Here is a 19,281-nt window from a genome sequence, read left to right as displayed (position 1 = left end):
CTAGATGATACCCGTGACTTCGTCCGTAAACGGACGGGTATTTAAGAATTCCGTGGGAATTTTGATTTCCCTTTGATAAAGAGTAGCCTATGTCTGTCCCCAGGATATAAGCTAATTCTGTACTGAATTTCATCAAAATCGGTTGAACTATTGAGCCGTAAAAAGCTAGCAGACAGACATACACACTTTCGCATCTATGATATTAGTATGCATGTACTATGATATCAGTAATGATTTACTTCGTGGTACTAATGTCATCGTTTGCGTGACTCTTGTTCATTTTGAAGTAACTTATTTTAAAACTAAAATGCAATGCGCGGCGAGCTTCATGTCTTCGATAAGCTCGATTGGTAGAAAAAAGCATAAATAATCATTATTGTGACAATAAAGCTGTGTGTGATATAAAAACTGATTTAGATAAAGCTTCACCAAGTCCTAATATTAAGATGTACTAAAACGCGTCACGGTCATAATTGTTTCTATTCCGTATAATATCAGGCACAACCCATTCAATCTATTCTTACTACAAAAGACATTAGAGAGACAAAAGCCTTTCAAAAGTAATGTATAAAATCCTTTTATTCATATGAATTTAAATTTTTTATCCCATAATTTTAAGTGTATAAGTAGGGAGTGTAAAATTTTGACAAATTTTATTCATCTATTTTTTTAACATATATGAATCTTTATGTGTCAAATTGCGTAATTGCTGCAGCACAAAGTGTGCATTAAACTGTTGCTTACTTGAAGCACCTAAATAGGAAGTTAAGTTAGAAATAAAAATCAAACTTTTATCTTTATTTGGTTTTTTGTAAATGGAGCATTCAGCGTCCTAAGAATGTTTCAAGTTTTAAATTCATATGGAAAAGGGATTTCCTATCACAAAATTAGGAAAAATACAGAAACAAGGTTTTTAACTCTGTAATACCCTCTAGCAGTGAGAAGAGGCACAAACAAACAGTTGGATCGTCTTATATTTACATACAAACATCACGTACATCGCACCATCAACAATCTTATCGTAATATAGTCTGTGCACTTCGGACTAGCAGTATAGTCTGTCGCGATCGCTTCTACCATTTCTTCTTGTGCTCGTCCATACTCACGCCGCCCGGCCCGAGGTACACTATCATAAGGAGACCGCCGATCACGGACAGCGTCTGCAAATAATGGTAACATAACACGTTAAAATGGATTTATAAGTGCTTGAAACCCCATCACATACAACCCCAGGCATAGTTTAAGAAAGCTCAAAGTCAACAGCGGGCGATGGAGAGAGCTATCTACATAACGCAATCAAAAGAGGAGATCCGCAGGGGAGAGCCTGAGTAATCAAGATAGCTCAATGGGTTGTGAAGCTGAAGTGACAATGGGCGGGCTACATAGTTAGTACATAGGAAGATCCGTTAGACGTAGGGACAAGGTGCTGGAATGGTAATTTCGTACAGGAAAGCGCAACGTAAGTCAGTCACCTTTCCTTTTTAACCCCCACCCAAAAAGAGGGGTGTTATAAGTTTGACGTGTGTATCTGTGTATCTGTGTATCTGTCTGTGGCATCGTACCGCCTAAACGAATGAACCGATTTTAATTTAGTTTTTTTTTGTTTGAAAGGTGGCTTGATCGAGAGTGTTCTTAACTATAATCCAAAAAAATTGGTTCAGCCGTTTAAAAGTTATCAGCTATTTTCTAGTTTTCTTGAAGAAAAGAAGGTTAGATAACCCTTAGGTTCATAATATTCAAGTGTCAATTGACAAATGTCAAGCTGTCAAGATGGACGTTGCCTAGATATACATAATTGTTTATTTGAAAATGATTTGTCGGGGGTGTTGAAAATTTTAAATTTACACTTGTACATATTTTGATAAAACATTGTTCAAATCCACTTGTTAAGCCTATATCACTCAGTGGATGGTCCGTCCTTAAAGTGATGATAATGCAATGACTCACCTGGAAGAAGTCGTATTTAAGGAAGTCCCTCAGCGGCTTGTAGTTGGGCACCAGCCACCACGCGTTGTGGTAGAGGTTGAGCACCGTCAGCACCAGCACTAGCATCAAGGCCGACAGCTTGGTGCGATAGCCCACGGTCACGAGAACCATCAGGACGCTCCCCAACAGGTCTTGAACGATCTGGAGAAGCGAAATAGCTATAAAAATCTGGTATTCAGGCGCCATTTAAATCACTAAACACAGAGGTTTTCTGTACATGCCGCCACACCAACCCTCCACCGCCATTTCGTGTTATCGTTTCTACATAATATAATTGCGGCATCGACGCGGCAGCAGTGCGGCGCCGCTAGACCAGCCTTACCGGCGCCGCGGCTGGTATGCGATTTTTACTTGTTTGCACTAACTTAGACTGAAGCCACAAGATGCGTTCCAGGTGCATTGCGGCGCCGCACCGCTGTCGTCACCCCACCTCGTCTCTCTGGTCCCAAGTCTGTTGCATGTGCGGTGTAGCGCCGCAAGACGTCGAAGTGAAGTCACATGATGTGTTGCGGTGGCGGTGTGGCGCTTGCGCGGAACCGCCGCGTCATCCTACATAGAAATTGCTGTACCATGCCACACGATGCGTTACGACACAACAACGCACCGGAAACACATCGTGTGGCCTCAGTCTAACGCATCGTGTGGCATGGATAGCGATTTCAATGTAGAATGACGCAGCGGCACCGCACCGCCGACGCAACGCATCGTGTGGCTTCACTCTTACGCCGGTGCAGCTCCGGTTTCATTTAAAAGAAGCCAAAGAAGCAAAATTCGAACCGATAAATAATTTCAATATTGAATTTTGTTTCAAAAGTGTTGGTGAAGGGAACTATGAAAGTAAGGGAATAGAAAGTGCTCACCCAATGGTCGCGTCTGGTTGTCTATCAACAGTGCCAGCTAGAGCATACCACGTATCAGAAGGAAAGGGAACTATATGAGCAAGAGAGAACACTACTCTCCCTGTTGACGGCGAAGGTGACGATTTTTTCAAATTGTACCCTCCGGAATTCGAGCGCATAACCTCCGATAAACAGCTTCGCTTTAAAAAAAACTCTCAAGTTCTTGTAACTAGTTATTTAGATTAAGGACAACAAGTCTGATGGAAATTCGCGAATGAAATTCTGCTACAATGTAATATTTTGAAATATACCTTATCTGTGCAAACCGAAGCGCACTAAAGATTATTTCCGCTCTCATTTTACCCAATATGAGAGATAGATATTTGTGTTAGGCACCTATTATACTTTAAATAACCTTCACTCATCAAATCCAGAATGAAATACAAACCAAACTGAAAATCAAAAATCGAGGGTAAATTTCTTCAAAACTTAGAAGTTTTTATAGTATAATTAACGAGTCTGTTTTAATAAGGTGTTATCATAAATTACAGGGAAATCATTCAAGCGTCATAATCCGCATAATTAATGCGGGTAAAAGGTCACCCGCCCACTTTGTTTCTCTAAGGTTTATTTCCGACATGAAAATGTATGACGACAGGTTCTTAGATAGATAGGTAATAGGTATAGTATATTAAAATAATTTAGTATGCATAAAATATGTGCTTTTCTGTTCTAGACTTAAATACGCATGGTTGGCCTTGCCATTCATAGGTTGATTTAATCTAAACAGCTTTGAGAGGTAGGTTTACTGTATACTCAAATCTCAATATTCCCTTCTGCCAAAGAAAAGGCCCACTGGTCAAATAAAATGTACAGATTTCGTTTTGTTTTATTTTCTATAACATCATGCAAATTGCATTAGTACATCTATTTTATTTATTTATTTTATTTATCAAGGGACGCTAACAATATACATATTTAACATTTTATATATACTAACTTACAAACTATTACATGACCGATATGTATATCAATAATCTATTCTACGAACTTCAGAAGCGTGCATTCGATGCGGCAAAAATCAATTTCACAGTAATAAGTCAGCAATATCCGCAACTAACATTGCGAACGATATCATCGACATTTGACGATTCAAAAGAACTTGTAAAAGTCTAATTGAATAAAAATATTTTGAATTTTGAATCATCACGACTGAGCTCGGAAGCGAACGCAGCTGTTTGAAGACACTGCACCATGCGTATATGTTCTCGCTGTCGACTAGCTACATTAGAGATAACCGAATAACGCGGATTTTGTTCAGCTCGACTTACCTGTATGAAGGAGACCTCAAATCGTAGCAGTGTGATGAACATGAACGCCAGTAAGATACGACCAGCGAGCTGCAAGTACGTCTTAGGCTTGTTCTCTCCCAGGGACGGAACTCCGGCGAACAGGCTGCGCCCCTCCGCCCTCGCTTCCGCCAGCACTAGCAACAAGGCGCCTATGAGAGCCAAGTTACGCAGGAGGAACTGCACGTCCCATAGTATGCTGTAGGCGAATGTCTGTCAAAGAAGGAAACATGGGTTAGAATTTGTTGCGTTCGTAATTTTTAACCCCCGACCCAAAAAGAGGGGTGTTATAAGTTTGACGTATGTATCTGTCTGTGGCATCGTAGCTCCTAAACTAATGAACCGATTTTAATTTGTTTTTTTTTTTTTGTTTGTAAGGTGGCTTGGCTTGATCGAGAGTGTTCTTAGCTATAATCCAAGAAAATCAGTTGAGCCGTTTGAAATTTATCAGCCCTTTTCTAGTTACTGTAACCTTCACTTGTCGGGGGTGTTATAATTTTTTAATTTACACTTGTAAACTACCTGTTCTCACTAACTCTTCGACAATACATTTATCATAATTCATTAGTACTGTAAATTTGTCGATGTGAAATTATGTTGTAATTGGCGCGATAACCGTTTGCTTTCGATGATCGTAACTAATGTTATGTAATAAGTTATCAGTAGCGGCTGATAAAGGCAATTTCAATTGTACATTACAAGTTACAAAATATCGTGACGGTCTTTTGGTTAGACCGCGTCGATCCCTATACAGGTTGCGGGTTCAGTTCCGGGGCAGATATTATAAAGTATTCTATATCCATGTCAATGATACACAAAAAGATAGATATTATACGTTACATACGTATCCAAAGTGAAGACTTAAAGCTACGATACTTGAGGCACGTCATACTCGTATGTAGAGCGCTATCTCTTCTACTCTCGTGCGTTTTATATCTTCCGTTTTACTCATCACCGATCAAAAATTTTATAACGTCCTCACACTAATATTATAAAGGCGAACGTTTGTGTATGTTTGTTACTCCTTTACGCAAAAACTTGTCTGAAATTTGGAATGGGAATAGATAATATCCTGGATTAACACATAGGCTACGTTTTATCCCGGAAAATCAAAGAATATTCACCTAAATCCAAGTGGACGAAGTCGCGGGCATTATCTAGTTTAATATAAACGTAACATGCCTATGGTATAATGCCATTAATCATTATCCATACTTATATTATAAATGCCGTAAAGTGATGTAGGTACCTTCGCCTGTTACCTTTTCACGGCACATACCGATTTTGACGAAAGGTAGTAGCTAGGCGAAGGACATAGGGTATTTAGGTATAAGGAGTTCCCATGGTATTTAAAAGAAACCTAAATCTATACGGACGTAGTCGCGGGCACGGGAAGTACTAGAGCAGATAAATTGAATAAAGTAACAATAATAACTTATTCAGACGTAAGATTACATACAATCTCTACACATATAAACAAAAAAGTCAAGTCATCGTAATTTTTGCTCGCTCGTGTTTACTATGTGCGCATTTGGCGTTGACACTATTTACGTCCGAATTTGGTAAATGTACGAATAATTGCTATAATCGTGCCAGCTGCCAAGTTCATACAATGCATTGTCCGGGTACATTTGTACTGAATTAAAACTTAATTGTTATCGTTTAATATCTAATTTTATACTTTTAAATATTAATATTAATGTAATAATATAAATTTTTTACTTGAGTTACTTTAAAAGACCGGTTAAGTACAAGTCGGACTCGCACACGAATGGTTCCGTACCATCATACAAAAAATCAAACTCCGGACCCCCACGTACAGGAGGCGACGCACAGTGGGGCAGATCCAGGAATTAGGCGGCCAATATTATTTTCTCCCATATATGTGTTGTAAATAGGTTAAATTATATTTTTTAGTATTTTGGGAACTTATTTTTTAAAACTAACTGATGCCCGCGACCCCGCTTGCGTATATTTTGGTTTTAAATCCTGTTTGTCGAAATTCTGATTTAAATCATGTGGAAACCATGGATTTTCTGAGATAAAAAGTAGCCTATGTGCTAACCCAGGGCATAATCTATATTCATTCGAAATTTCAGCCAAATCGGTTCAGTAGTTTTACCGCGAAGGAGAAACAAACGTTTTTTGACGCGAAAAACAAATAATTCCATAAAGTGCCAAAACAGATTTTATTTCTATATAAAACATAGTAAAAAACTAAAAACACTAAAACTATAATAGTAAATTAAAATCGTGATGTGATTATGATAAATTAAGAAAATATAAAAACAAAAACTAAGAAAATAAAGATGCAATGGTAAATAAAAAAATACAAAAATAAACATAGTGTGATTCAGATCAATCGCAAGTGTCTTCACCAGAGCTAGAGCTCAATTCATCCGTGTCAAGTTGGTCCGGTTCAGATTGAGGACATTCTGCTGTGTTGAGTTCAGCGGAAATAAGCATTTCCAACGCTTCTTTGCTATGAGGCACATTTTTTCTTTTAGGTTTTGGCTTTATGCTCGATATTAATGGATCCGAACTTAGCAACAACCTATTAAGGCCGTCATAATTGCATTGCTCCCTTGAGCATTTCCTTGCGAAATTTTACCGATACTGGCGAAAATGTTTGTTTCGTGCCTCTGCTGCTTCTTCGGATAGTAATCCAATAGGCAGAAGTGCATGATCCATTACAGTTGCACCATGTATTAAGATTTTATGCATTGTTGGAGACATAGGGTGCCAGGGATACAACTCAATATAAAGTTTTGTGGTCTGTTTCTATAGTGCTACGCATTTTGAGTGTTTTTCTGCGTTTACTTCTCTCACTTGAATCTTCAAACGACTTTGATGGTCTACCAGAAGAAAGCTTTTTAGGTCTCGGTATTTCGTATGTTCCTTTTAACCATTCATCATTCTTTTGAATGAAAGTATGAGCCTTTTTATGTGACTCGATCCATTTTTTCTTAAATTGTGACTTTAGACGTGAGAAATTATGTTTAATTTCCTTCTTTTGTTCATCACAATATTCATCTTGTGATAGAATATATCTCTCAAGATAAATCAATTTTGCATCAAAATCGGGCAAGTCTTGTTATTTCATTTTAGTAAAAAGAAATCCACGTGTTACGGTGCGAGTCCCTAAAGTGCCTTCCTATTCTGGAAGCAAATAAAAACCGGTTTAAACCGAAAAAAAGAAATTTGTGAAATACGGCGATTTTCCGCTATGTACTTCATAGCCTTCAAAATATGGATTCCGCGGGAGTCCGCAGCTAATCTCGATGTGTTCAATTAGAGATAATAGTCAGTTCTTATTTACAATGAATAAAACCGATGGGCCTCGGTGGGAAGTTAAAGTAAAACCTTTTTGAGTATCTAAAAGATGATTTTTCGACCGCAACAGAAGCATTATTTTGCAAGTGCCATAAAATATCTATTTTATCGTTATTCAAACTTTTTTATAAATGTTATATATGGGCGCTTACCTGTTATAATCGAATCCATTAAGATTTTTTTCAAAAATAACTCACTAACATATAAAAATCACTTTTTAATAAGTCGTTTTAATTGAATCAGTTAACGCAGTATGAACACTTAGAGTGACGCTCAGGTTTAGACTGACACAAAATGGTGAACACCCCTAATTAGAGGAATGGAGAGGTGGCATTGTGTTCGGTGTCTACTTAATTACCTCAGGTAGTAAGTTTTGTTTGTCAATGGCCATTTTTGAGAAATCGATTTATGGCCAGCTAATTCCCGGAACTGCCCCACCGTGCGACGTCTTAACCACTAGACCATCACAGTTTTCTTTCTTTCTTCTCTCTGTGCTAGTTTCCACGCTCAAACGTTTCCGTCTGTTGTGCGTGCATGCCCTCCACGCCGAAGACTATCACATCACAGCTTATGCAGTAGCTTAAAAAATACTATTAGTATCAGTAGCTTAAAAATACTAATGGTATTTTACGAGTGTGCGTTATCAAATACCTATGTCGCATATTATGTTTATAAAATCCAGATTTGAGCGTTACAACTCGATTCTATTCGGTAAGGGTCCATCCACACACTTACGCACCGTTTCTATCGACATTTTGCAGCTTTCTCGGATAATAAATTCTAGAACCTTAGGCGGTGAAAATCAAACATACCGTGGTTAATAGTGAGACAAAGTAAGTATTCCGTGTTGCTGTAATCGGTATGTCTAGATCGATACGTTTATATGATTGAGCATAGGTGTAAGACAAAAAATTTTCAAAAGAAAAATAAAACCGACTTCAAAAACCAAAAACACTAAAAAGTAGAAAATAATTTTTGTTTAGCTACGCATGTAATGTACCTAGGTATGAAGTCGAGCGAGCATATTAAAACAAAATTAGAAATCCAAGAGTGAAGCTCGCCCGACTTCATACCTAGGTACATTACATGTGTAGCTAAACAAAAATTATTTTCTACTTTTTAGTGTTTTTGGTTTTTGAAGTCGGTTTTATTTTTCTTTTGAAAATTTTTTATTTCACAATTTTTAGTGGCCCCACTGTACTATAATATGCTATGCCCAGTTAAAACCCTACTGTTTACTAAGCTATTACAGTGATCGCGAGCAATTTGCTCCTATCCATTGAGGAGTTCTGTTCTCCATCTCCGAAGATATTCATCAGATCTTCACCAAATTTATATGGGACCACCTGCACAGTATACCCTTTCAAACAAAAAAAAATTTTCCAAATCGGTCCAGGGGCCTTTGAGTAATCGGGGAACATACATAAAAAATATAAAAAAAAATAAAAAAAAAAAAAAAAAAAAAAGATCCCGACGAATTGAGAACCTCCTCCTTTTTTGGAAGTCGGTTAAAAATGTGCGAATCGTGTACCAAACTTGACTAGGCTCGACGGAAAAGGTAAAAATACTGCTCGAAAAATACTGTCCGAGTACCCAAAATTTACCGAATATCGAAATATGCCGAAACGAACGTGTGTGATAACTCCCTTAATACAACAATTTATGGTAATTTGTAGGTACGTTCTTCAGCTGTTTTATGATAATTTGTATGTTTTTAGTATTTTCCTGTTATAGTATACAAAAAGTAAGTGAGTAAGTTCTCATAAAAAAAAGAGCAAATGGTTCCTAAGACGCTTTCCCTGTATCTTCTATGGTTTCAGATTTCCCCATACTGTCCAAGTTAAAAAAAATCACTCTGTATACCTAGTATTTTCCTGCTTAAAGAATTTGAGACCCTGCCAGTTGTAGTACGCGACAGGTCGAGATAGCAATGGGGGTATGAGGCGGAGGCACGCAAGGTGTTATCGCGGGGGCTGTGCGGGTGTGCGGGGCGGGGCGTCCCTCGACCTGTCGCGTGGTGTACTATAGATAATATTTAGACATCAATTACAGCTCATCTCAAAAATTTTCCATTTCCTTAAGTAAACATTCATAAACCAAGAATTTATTTATAGAACAGCATGACCTAAATCCATACTTAACGCTTATCTTGACTTTTTAGAATGTTTAAAAATGGACTACTTAAGTCACGGATAACATAACGCGAGTTTAGGTCACAGGAGCTTTAAAATAATATACGATACTCGTGACTTGAGCAAGTCCAAGTCAGAAATCTATACAGCATAGACTTAAGATAGAGTTAATGCGAGACAACACTTATCGCAATGAACTTACCTGTAACACGACGATGAAGAAAAGCATCCCGCATGCGATGTCCACTTTTAACCTCCCGAGAACCATGACACAGCCGCCGAGTTGACCAAATAAGTTTACTATCTGAAAAAAAAAATATCAGGGTTCATTTAAGACAGTAAGAAGAAAACTTAAACCAACAAATTGACAACCAGTTTAAAGGCTACCATCACAGTTAATTTAACAACCAAAAAATTGATCAGGCTGACAATGCCTAGTCTCCTAGAATGTCTAGTATGCTAAAATATCCAGTGTCCTATTACGTCCAGTCCCACAATATCCAGTATTTCATAAGATTTGTTGAATTTTGAAAAAAAACCATGGAAGTACTGATTAGTGTAAACACTTTGCTTGTTTTTTAGTGAGCAACTGCGATGTTTTTGTTAACTATCGTTTAAAGCGATGATGCCGAGTTGTTAAGACGTTGGTCTCCTATGCAGTTGTACCGACCACTTGCTTTTCGGAGTAAGTATCGTGTGCTTTAGCAGTCAAATAACACTAGGAAAACATCACGATAAAACCTGCATGCCTGAGAGTTCTTCATAATATTTTCAAACTCTGTCAATCCGCACTTGGCCAGCGTGATGGATTATGACCTAAAACCATTCTGAGAAGAGACCTTCGAGGAGGACTGTGCCGTCGATGATTTGATCATAACGATGATGATTATATTATGGGTGCCCTAGCTTTGCCATTTATATACCTATGGCACGATTTCATCCCGAGAGGAGATACTGTCTCAGTAGTGGGCCAGCAAGGGGTTTGAGATGATGATGCTCCATCTTTAACTGCCTGATATGCAACTGACTCTTGGCTGATAGCTCAAATGAAGGTTTAGTTCACCCGTATTATGATAACCAGGGTTAAAATAATAAGCAGTTATTATTCTAACTGTATATGAGTAATGCCGACCCTGGTTATAAACCGGAAACATGCTAGGTCGAAGAAAATAATGACGTAAACTATACGTAGCTGAATTCTTTCATCTTCAACAGCTTGAGTATTGCCGATGACGAATGATCCCTCATAGATCATCAATAAATTCACCGACCCTGGTTACAAACCGGAAGCAAACCGGAACCGGAAGCAGAAGATCATAAGTACCTAACGTAAACTATATCCGTACTGAATTCTTTCACCTTTCATTATCATAAACTGAGTAGGTACATCAAATACAATGATCCCCTATCATCAATAATTTGCTTATATAAATTCCATTACATGAATGTTAAATACGTACCTATTGCATCAATTAAAACTAATTGTTTAATAGAGAGAATAGATAAGAAAAATGAATAGATGGGATGGAGATAAAGACAATATGAACGTTAGGTATATCTGATAATAATAATTTGTCTGTTTTCTAGACAGATTTTCGTCATCAACTCGGAGAGTTTCGTTTTACCAGTCGGAAATTCATTCATTCTCGACTTTCTAATTTGATCAATCTGGTTCTGAGTTGTAAATAAACCATTGTGTTATGTAAAAAGTGATTCAATGATAATATGTTATGCAATATGTAAATAATACAATATATGTACGTAATGTTATAACCTTGTGTCTCTTCTCATGTCTGTCAAAAGAAACTTGAGCGTAATATTCTACTTTTACTCAAGGGATTTTCGGCTTTTGTCCGTTGCCTAATTATGGTAAAAGGGTTTATGAAAGTTTTCGCTCGAGTTCTTGCTAGGTCTTTGTAAGAACTGGGAACGGCGACGCACGTTTCTACTATCAGATTCATTACCAGCGGATGCTAAACATGAAACATCCTAGGTACTAATATTATAAATGCGAAAATGTGATTTTGGTTGGTTTGGCCTTCAATCACGCCGCAACAGAGCAACGGATCTACGTGATTTTTTGCATAGATATATATACCTGGAGTGACATTAGCTACTTTTAATCATGGAAAGAGTTGGCTTGGGAGTTTTTAAATGTAACTAAATCCACGTCACGTCACGAGCATTATGAGTTAGTCTTGTATAAGTTTACCCACATTGAGTAAAAGTTTTACGTGCACAATTTGCTTTACATTAAGCTAGAAATAGCTTCGCTTGCAACACTACAGCAACTATTCTATCGTAATGAGAAAGTTACACTTGTCCTTTCTATCCGGGAAGTGGGCCAAGCGGCTACGATACAAAACTAAATATTATAACATGATTTATATACCTACTAGCTTGTAGCTGCGATTTTGTCCGCGTAGACTACACTTTCAAATCCCTATTTTACCCCCTTAGAGGTCCAATTTTCAAGAATCCTTTCTTAGCGGATGTCTACGTCATAACAGCTATCTGGATCCAAACAGCCCAATCCGTCTAATAGTTTGAGCTGTGCGTTAATAGATCAGTCAGTCAGTCAGCTTTTCCTTTTACGTTTGGCGGTTGTAATCGCTTAACAAATATACAAATAAAACCAGTCGAATTGAGAACCTCCTCCCTTTTTTGTAGTCGGTTGGTAAAGGTAGGTCAACTGTTAAGATCTCGAATTGACTGACTAAACTATTATTAGTTGATTGATGAGTGATGATGACAATAAGTGATGTGTAACAATGTGTGCAATTTTAATTACTTTGCAAACTCAGTGCTGAAATCAGTTTAAATTCATCTTTAGCAACTTACTGCTTAGCTGAAATTTGAAATAAATAGTCTGTAAAGTTTACAAAATATCTTGGATAAATAATTAAATATCTCTATGCAAAATGTAGTTCAAAAGTATGCCAGTGACACCAAATTTCAAAAGTTTGATTGCCTAAAAGTAGCCATTGAAATTCTTGCTGGTGCTTCTTGATAAGAAGGGCATTCCAAACCAGTGGTAGTTTTACTTGATGATTGAGAAGCACTTGGTAAAAGTTTATTTAAATAAAAAAATTATATTCTATTCTTTATTCTATTTATTTGTAGTACAGTTCCGGTTTAGGGCCCTGTCTGAAAATAGGACTGATTAGACTACAAAGATTTGCTGGAGTGGGATGGTATTGGAATAATTTGAATCTGGTATTTTTAAATATAGGAAAATAATATGAGCAAAATACTGATTCACTGCTATGATAATAACTAGATGATGCCTGCAACTTCCTCTATGTTGATTTAATTTTTTTTGAAAATCACATGGGAACTCTTATTTTCTCTGTTAAAAAGTATTTTTTTATCTATAGAGTTTTAACTATATCCATGCGAAAAAATCCTTCAATCCATTGTGGCATAATTGAAGGACAAACAAACACTCTTTCGCATTAATTATTATTGTTATATTACATATTAAAATATAGGCTAATGATATTAGCTTTTAAGTAATTAAAAAATCTTCAGTAATTACTGATTAGTTAATAAGTGAAAAGAATTCATTTCAATTAAAAAATAGTAGGTAGGCCTTGTTAATTAGATGACACCACATTCAATCAATGTTTATCAGTGAATGCCAAAGAAACAATGTTAATTTTAGCAATTTACATTAATATATCCAACAAACTATTTGTAATATGGTAAATGTGTTGTTATGCATATTAAAGAAAATTATTATGCTAAGTAATTTTATACTTTGTTTAAGTTACACTTTTTAGGGACTTGATACATAACAAATGCTCCAGGAAGAAATGGACAGGATGCTGTGAAGACAAAATGTATGGCGCTCCATGGAATAAAACTGGTGTGCAATGGGAGCTTGTTATATTTTGTTCCATACAGCACTATACATTTTGTCTCACAGCGATCCTCTGGGTACCCATGGTGCTTGCTATGCACAGTTTCTAAGTGTAATCCAGAAACTAATGCTACTTTTCAAGACAATATTATTACTGTGCATAAAACCATCACTTAATATGAACAGGAAAGGGACAAAAACATGATACTATGATATCTCCATACATTTTGTCAGATTTAAGCACAAAGATTGTGTGTATTGTTGTGTATTTGACTAGCTGATCTGTTTTGACTTTACTCAGATGAAATATTGGAAAAGCTCTTCTTACATGCAAAATCTCTACTTTCTATGCATGTATGTCTTTATGTAGATATGCCAGTCACACAGATTATTTTTTTATAATAATTAATATGTATACAGTAGAATCTCACTAACCAGGCACTTCAATAGACAGACATGCCCAATAATAATCCAGCACCTACTAGGGCCTACCTAAGGACTACAAGTTGCACAAAAACAGATCTCAGTTAAGGATTATTTTAAAACTATGTAATTGGTCTATTGTGTGATATGTTACAATTATAAAAAATAAAGCGTAGAACATGAACACAAATACATTGTTATTCCCTTTATGAAATGCTTTGTTTTATTTATTATGAATTTTTCTATACAATTCAAACATTAAAAAAATCCAGCACCCTTTGGTTTTTAATAGTGCAGGATTAGTGAGATTCTACTGTACTTTAGTTTTACTTAGCTGACTTAAATAATGAACAAATCTCAGAAACCCTCAGAAACTTGGCAGAAATGCGAAAAGGACGTGGTTTGCCTCACGCTTTAGAGTTTAGACATTCTGGAGTTAAGATATCTTCACTGATATCATGATTTCATTGTCAGTTTGCAGTGACAATGTCCTATGAGCCACATAAAGCGCCTTTTACGTGTTTTAGCAAGAAGTTACTTGTTTACCTTTTAAGTCAGTTAAGGAAACATAAATTATATGGATTTTCATAAAGTGCTTGTTTAACAATATAACGTAGAATCCAACTTACCACAAACACTGTAGCTAGGAATTTTCCACATCCCCATGACATATCCATGTAGTCTCTCTGCTCGTACCATTGGAACCACATCCGGAGCCCATCTTCAAGGAATGTGGAGATGAGGCACAGCCGTGCCACTGTAGGCAGTACATGCTTCAGTTTTCTGATTACCTGTAGAATAACAACCCTGGGTAGTAACTAAATCTCTTAAAGAGTGCCTAAGCAATGACATCATCTTTACACCTAAGTGAGGATCCAGTAAGGAATTTAGGAAAAATACTTTTTAACTTAATTGCAACTAAAAATGTGAAAAGATAGTCAATTTCTAAAATGTTGGTAAGTACAATTAAATTTTTTGTAATAATTTCTACGAATAATAAGGGACGATTGTGGGTTATTTTAGGAATATAATTAATCGTAATTATTTGAAACAGCATTGTACAAGAATAAAGTTCGGTGACGTGACAAACCTATCTAAAGTCGTAAAGTCATGTCGACATCGGGTTTTGTGAGGAAAACAAATATTAAGAGGGACATTTTAGGAATGGTTTCATTACCTGGTCTGCTATGTCCTCCGCCGTCGAGACATATTCATTTGGAATTTGCATTTTCACCAACAAATTCACAAACACTATCACCAAAACTGAATTTCACTGTCGTCGGACTCGTTGTCGGTCGTCGAGTGACGTGTTGACAGTTGGACAAACTTCCTGTTCAAAACAGTATCCCTAAATATCAAGACACTCATATAATATAATATTACCATTAACCAAGAAATCTCGTTTAGATAAATAAATATGAAAAATAACTTACTAGTACTAGTTGTATCTAAACAATGCAGTTATTTAATGCTGTAAAGAAATTAAATAGAAAAATTTACCCGGATGTTTTGCTCTGTTTTTCAAACCTTCACTTCAAGCCACTGTCAAGGTGACATCTTACGTTTTGTTATTGCTAACTGAGGTTATTAAGTGCCGATGTATGCCGAAGTGCCGTCTTTGCTGTAACCTTTTTTTTTTATTTCGTTATAACTTTGCATGATTTTTCTCATGAATAACCTACTTGATTATTAAAAAATATTTCTCAGGTAATGCTAAAATATATGCAAGCCTCCGAAACTGTGGATATTTTTGTGCATTGCATTTTGACTTTTGAGCATTTGATTTTACTTGCGTGAAATTGACATAGATTGTCTAAGGTAATTAAATTGTCAATTGTCATTGTCAATAAAATTATCGGTTCATTGAGTGCAATTTGTTTAGCGTTGTTTACTTTTATTTACCTCTTGCTAGAAATTATTAAACAATTTCTGATTTCACCTAAAAATTGTAAGAATTTTTTGTGAATTTATATAATTAAAAATACAATAGGTAATATTAATAAAAGTTGATTTTGTACATGGTTAAATATAACCTTAGTCTGTATTCCAGAAAAATGCTAGAAGTTACGTGCAACGACCGCCTGGGGAAAAAAGTGCGTGTTAAATGCAATCCAGACGATACTGTGGGGGATTTGAAGAAGTTAATAGCAGCACAAACCGGCACGAGATACGACAAAATCGTTTTGAAAAAGTGGTACACAGTTTTCAAGGATCATATCAAGTTGTCGGATTGTATCCTTTTTACATTTTTATTCCAAAACTAGATGATGTCGCCGACCTCGTCTGGTAGGTTTTCAAAAAATCCGTGGGAACTCATCAACTCACTGATTTACTGGAATAAAAAGTAGTCTATATCCATATAGAGTATTTTTTATAATTTTTGAATCTATATCCATACAGACTTTTTTATTCCGGTAAACAATGAGTTGCAAGGATGCAAGCTATCCCTGTATAAAGTAAATGATGCTGGCTACTTCATCCATGTGAATTTAGGTTTTGGGAATCCCTTAGGTACTCTTTGATTTTCCGGTCCTAAAGTAGCCTATATCCTTCCCTGAATTGTAAGCTCTTCGTGTACAAAATTTCATCAACGAACAGACACACAAAAGCATTTATAATATTGTAGTATTGATTTGAAATGAGTTTTATGCAGAATAGTGTGATATTCTAGAGGTGAACTTATGAAGTAAATAGTCTCAGACCAACTGGTGTCAAAAGAAAGTTACCTAAGCCTTTTCTCATTCAATAAATAGTTGTTTTACATCCTTTTACTCTGTATGTCAATAATATCCCTATCTTTATCATACTATGAAGATGCAAGTCTTATTTTACTGTAACACAAAAGCAAAAAGAAAATAATAATATGTTAAGATATAAATTATACATAATAATATCAGTTTTCTGTTGGATGTGTCGTGCACCTAGAGTGTGCGGGAGTGAAACAGGACAAAATGTGGAATGTTTTGGGATCAACCATGGACATTTTGTCCCCAGTCTTAGTTCTCGTGAGTAAGACTTTTAGACATAGGTACTTACTTCATTTTGCTAGGAACATTGAACATTTGATATAAAGTTTTCTTAGCACATATTTCAGATGAAATACATGATGGCATGAATTTGGAGCTCTACTACCAGTGAACATACTTTTTACAATAATTTAAGTATTCTTAATAATTTACTCTTAGGGGAGTCTTGTTGATGACTCTTTAATTTTAAGTGTGAAAGGATAAGTAAAGTAAAATATACTAATATGAATTTTGTTGCTTATTTATTTTATTTTATAGTATTGAATACTGAATATGTGCAAGGACTAACAGACGGAAACGTTTAAGTGCGGAAACCAGCCCAGAGAGAAGAAGATGTGCAAGGACATTGCTATAATAACATGGAAAATGGCTAGTCTGTACCGGGTAGTACCTAGGTAATATTTAAAGGTGGCCCTGCTGGCCATACGGTCAAGTTTATGGGATGCCCCTTTTAATCTTCTGTAAACTAAAGTTGATTGTGTAGGGCCATCGTAAGTGCCAAGTCCTACAGGCTGGTTGACTCATTTTATTTGAATGTAGAATTCCAAATCGATTACAAATATTCTACAAAATATGTATTGAACATGTTGTTCTGAATACTTAGTATCCATGAATCTATAATATACTATACCTGGATTGGATATTTAGGTGTTCGAGCCTACGCTTGAACCACATGTGGGAGATTACCCTTCCAATATCCGTCGTCAACACCTTCTATCTCTTTCGCACACTAGGTAAATCCGTGATGTCTTGACTATACCTGTCCTCGTCTGTTATGAATGAATGGAATGCCTAGCCAGGCAGCGCGCGGTGGCCATCTTCTTCAGTACGCTTTCGATATTCGTGAAGTCAACACGTCACTCAAGTAATTATTACTACGCGCACTATCCGATCGGCGCTTTCAAGCCCATTGTTGATAATATTTTACCGCTCGGCGCCATAAGGCCCAGCGACGAACGAGTCACATATTACTCGTAAATACCTTAAAATGGCACGACGGCCGACGCCTCGTTCGAGACGGCGGGTGTCGCCTAGAATGAGGCGGCCGTCGTCGCATCGGTGGTACGACGGTACGTCCCAATTCAGGCGACGCGTCACACGTGTCGCATCAAATGGGACGGCGGCGTCGTCTCAACTGAAAAGACGGCTGTCGTATCGACTGCGATGTCATTCCGTTTAGTGTGACGACCATTGTCTCACAAAATGCAGCACTGATAAACTAAATGTATTCTATGAAATGACGAGATCACTGAATTGCGCATCTAATTCCAGAACTATGGGCGCACTAACGTCAATGGGATTCCTTGCTGCAGTACCTACATTGCGTAGAAGATAAAAACACCAAGCACGTACACGTGACACGTGCGTAGTGACGCGCGTCAATCCGTAGGCATAATTGCACGCATTACGTCTACGCGAACGATTCACGCCACGCAAGTGGTATGCCATGTCTCATACAATTCCTATACATTGGTATGCGCTGCGTCTACGCTTACGCGACGCATATGGTTTGGGGGCAACCAAGGCTTGGCAGTAATGGAGGCAAAGCTAAAGTTTGCCATTCCTACAGTAGATCTAGCACGAGTTTTCAACCCATCTACAAGTAATGTCAAATGGCCTCTGGAAAGAGCTCTTCTCTATGCACCACACAACTTAATGGGGAAAATACTTTCCTCTTACTATGATGCCTTTATGAGCACTGTAAGGGAGCTAAAGCTGAAACTCACAAAAAAAGCGGGAAGCTTCTTCAGAGTTGGAGCATTTCAGTCTACAAACGGAAATAAGATGCCCCTCTACGGCTACGAAACGATCGTTGGTGATTCCTGCCGAAGTGCATCATAGCGCAGCAAAGCGTAGAGCTTGCACAAACGTCTTGAGCTCATCTGCTCGTTCACAGTCCTATGACACACTAACGCAAGGTAGTGGCGAACATTTCGCTTCCGTGCTGAGTCGGTAAATGTCATTGTTTAACAAAGTACTTAGCTCGCAGACAGAGCAAAACAAATATATCATAACTATTACACAAAACCAGCAGCAGAGCGTTGCGTCGGACAGTACACAATCAGAAGAGGAGGAAAACGACCAGGTCCAGGGAAGCGAAGCTTCTCCCCATTGGTCTAACAACCGCGAAACTGAAGAAGATAATCTTCGAAGAAGGGTTGCTGAATCGCAGAGGAACTAGCGAGTTTGACGGAAGACAAGAACATTAATCTTACCGTTTTTGATTTTGCGCCAACCACCGTAGAACAAGAACCTAAGGTTGCGCAAGCAGATCCTCCGGCCGTAAAGCATGGTTTGAATTGCCATAGACTAGGTAAGACTAGTTGCTGT

At 37.2% G+C, this 19,281-nt stretch overlaps 2 protein-coding genes across 8 annotated transcripts; one reads left to right on the top strand and one right to left on the bottom strand.

The window, feature by feature from the left end:
* Nucleotides 1–346: 346 nt before the first annotated feature.
* Nucleotides 347–15,474, bottom strand: LOC123864964 (surfeit locus protein 4 homolog). 3 transcript variants are annotated; one of them, XM_045905782.1, is made up of 7 exons: nucleotides 15,358–15,474; nucleotides 15,102–15,254; nucleotides 14,554–14,715; nucleotides 9,842–9,943; nucleotides 4,157–4,387; nucleotides 1,948–2,127; nucleotides 347–1,160 (listed from the first exon to the last, which is right to left on the bottom strand). In XM_045905782.1, exons 2-7 carry the CDS (start codon nucleotides 15,150–15,152, stop codon nucleotides 1,074–1,076), a joined length of 813 nt encoding a protein of 270 aa, XP_045761738.1. In that variant the 5' UTR covers nucleotides 15,153–15,254; nucleotides 15,358–15,474; the 3' UTR covers nucleotides 347–1,073. The 3 variants fall into 3 exon arrangements, with proteins under 3 accessions (XP_045761738.1, XP_045761739.1, XP_045761737.1); XM_045905783.1 differs by having other exon boundaries at nucleotides 15,425–15,449; XM_045905781.1 differs by having other exon boundaries at nucleotides 15,102–15,454.
* LOC123864974 (ubiquitin-like protein 5) lies at nucleotides 2,975–17,179 on the top strand. 5 transcript variants are annotated; one of them, XM_045905804.1, is made up of 3 exons: nucleotides 2,975–2,980; nucleotides 15,975–16,156; nucleotides 17,019–17,179. In XM_045905804.1, the coding sequence occupies exons 2-3, from the start codon at nucleotides 15,979–15,981 to the stop codon at nucleotides 17,060–17,062; spliced, it is 222 nt and encodes a 73-aa protein (XP_045761760.1). In that variant the 5' UTR covers nucleotides 2,975–2,980; nucleotides 15,975–15,978; the 3' UTR covers nucleotides 17,063–17,179. The 5 variants fall into 5 exon arrangements, with proteins under 5 accessions (XP_045761760.1, XP_045761755.1, XP_045761756.1 ...); XM_045905799.1 differs by lacking the exon at nucleotides 2,975–2,980 and adding an exon at nucleotides 15,752–15,872; XM_045905800.1 differs by lacking the exon at nucleotides 2,975–2,980 and adding an exon at nucleotides 15,759–15,885.
* Nucleotides 17,180–19,281: the final 2,102 nt, after the last annotated feature.

Source organism: Maniola jurtina, chromosome 4 (assembly GCF_905333055.1).
Source record: "Maniola jurtina chromosome 4, ilManJurt1.1, whole genome shotgun sequence".
NCBI lineage: Eukaryota > Metazoa > Arthropoda > Insecta > Lepidoptera > Nymphalidae > Maniola > Maniola jurtina.
Note: the sequence above shows the minus strand (reverse complement) of the source record. Positions and strands in the feature narration are given on the sequence as shown.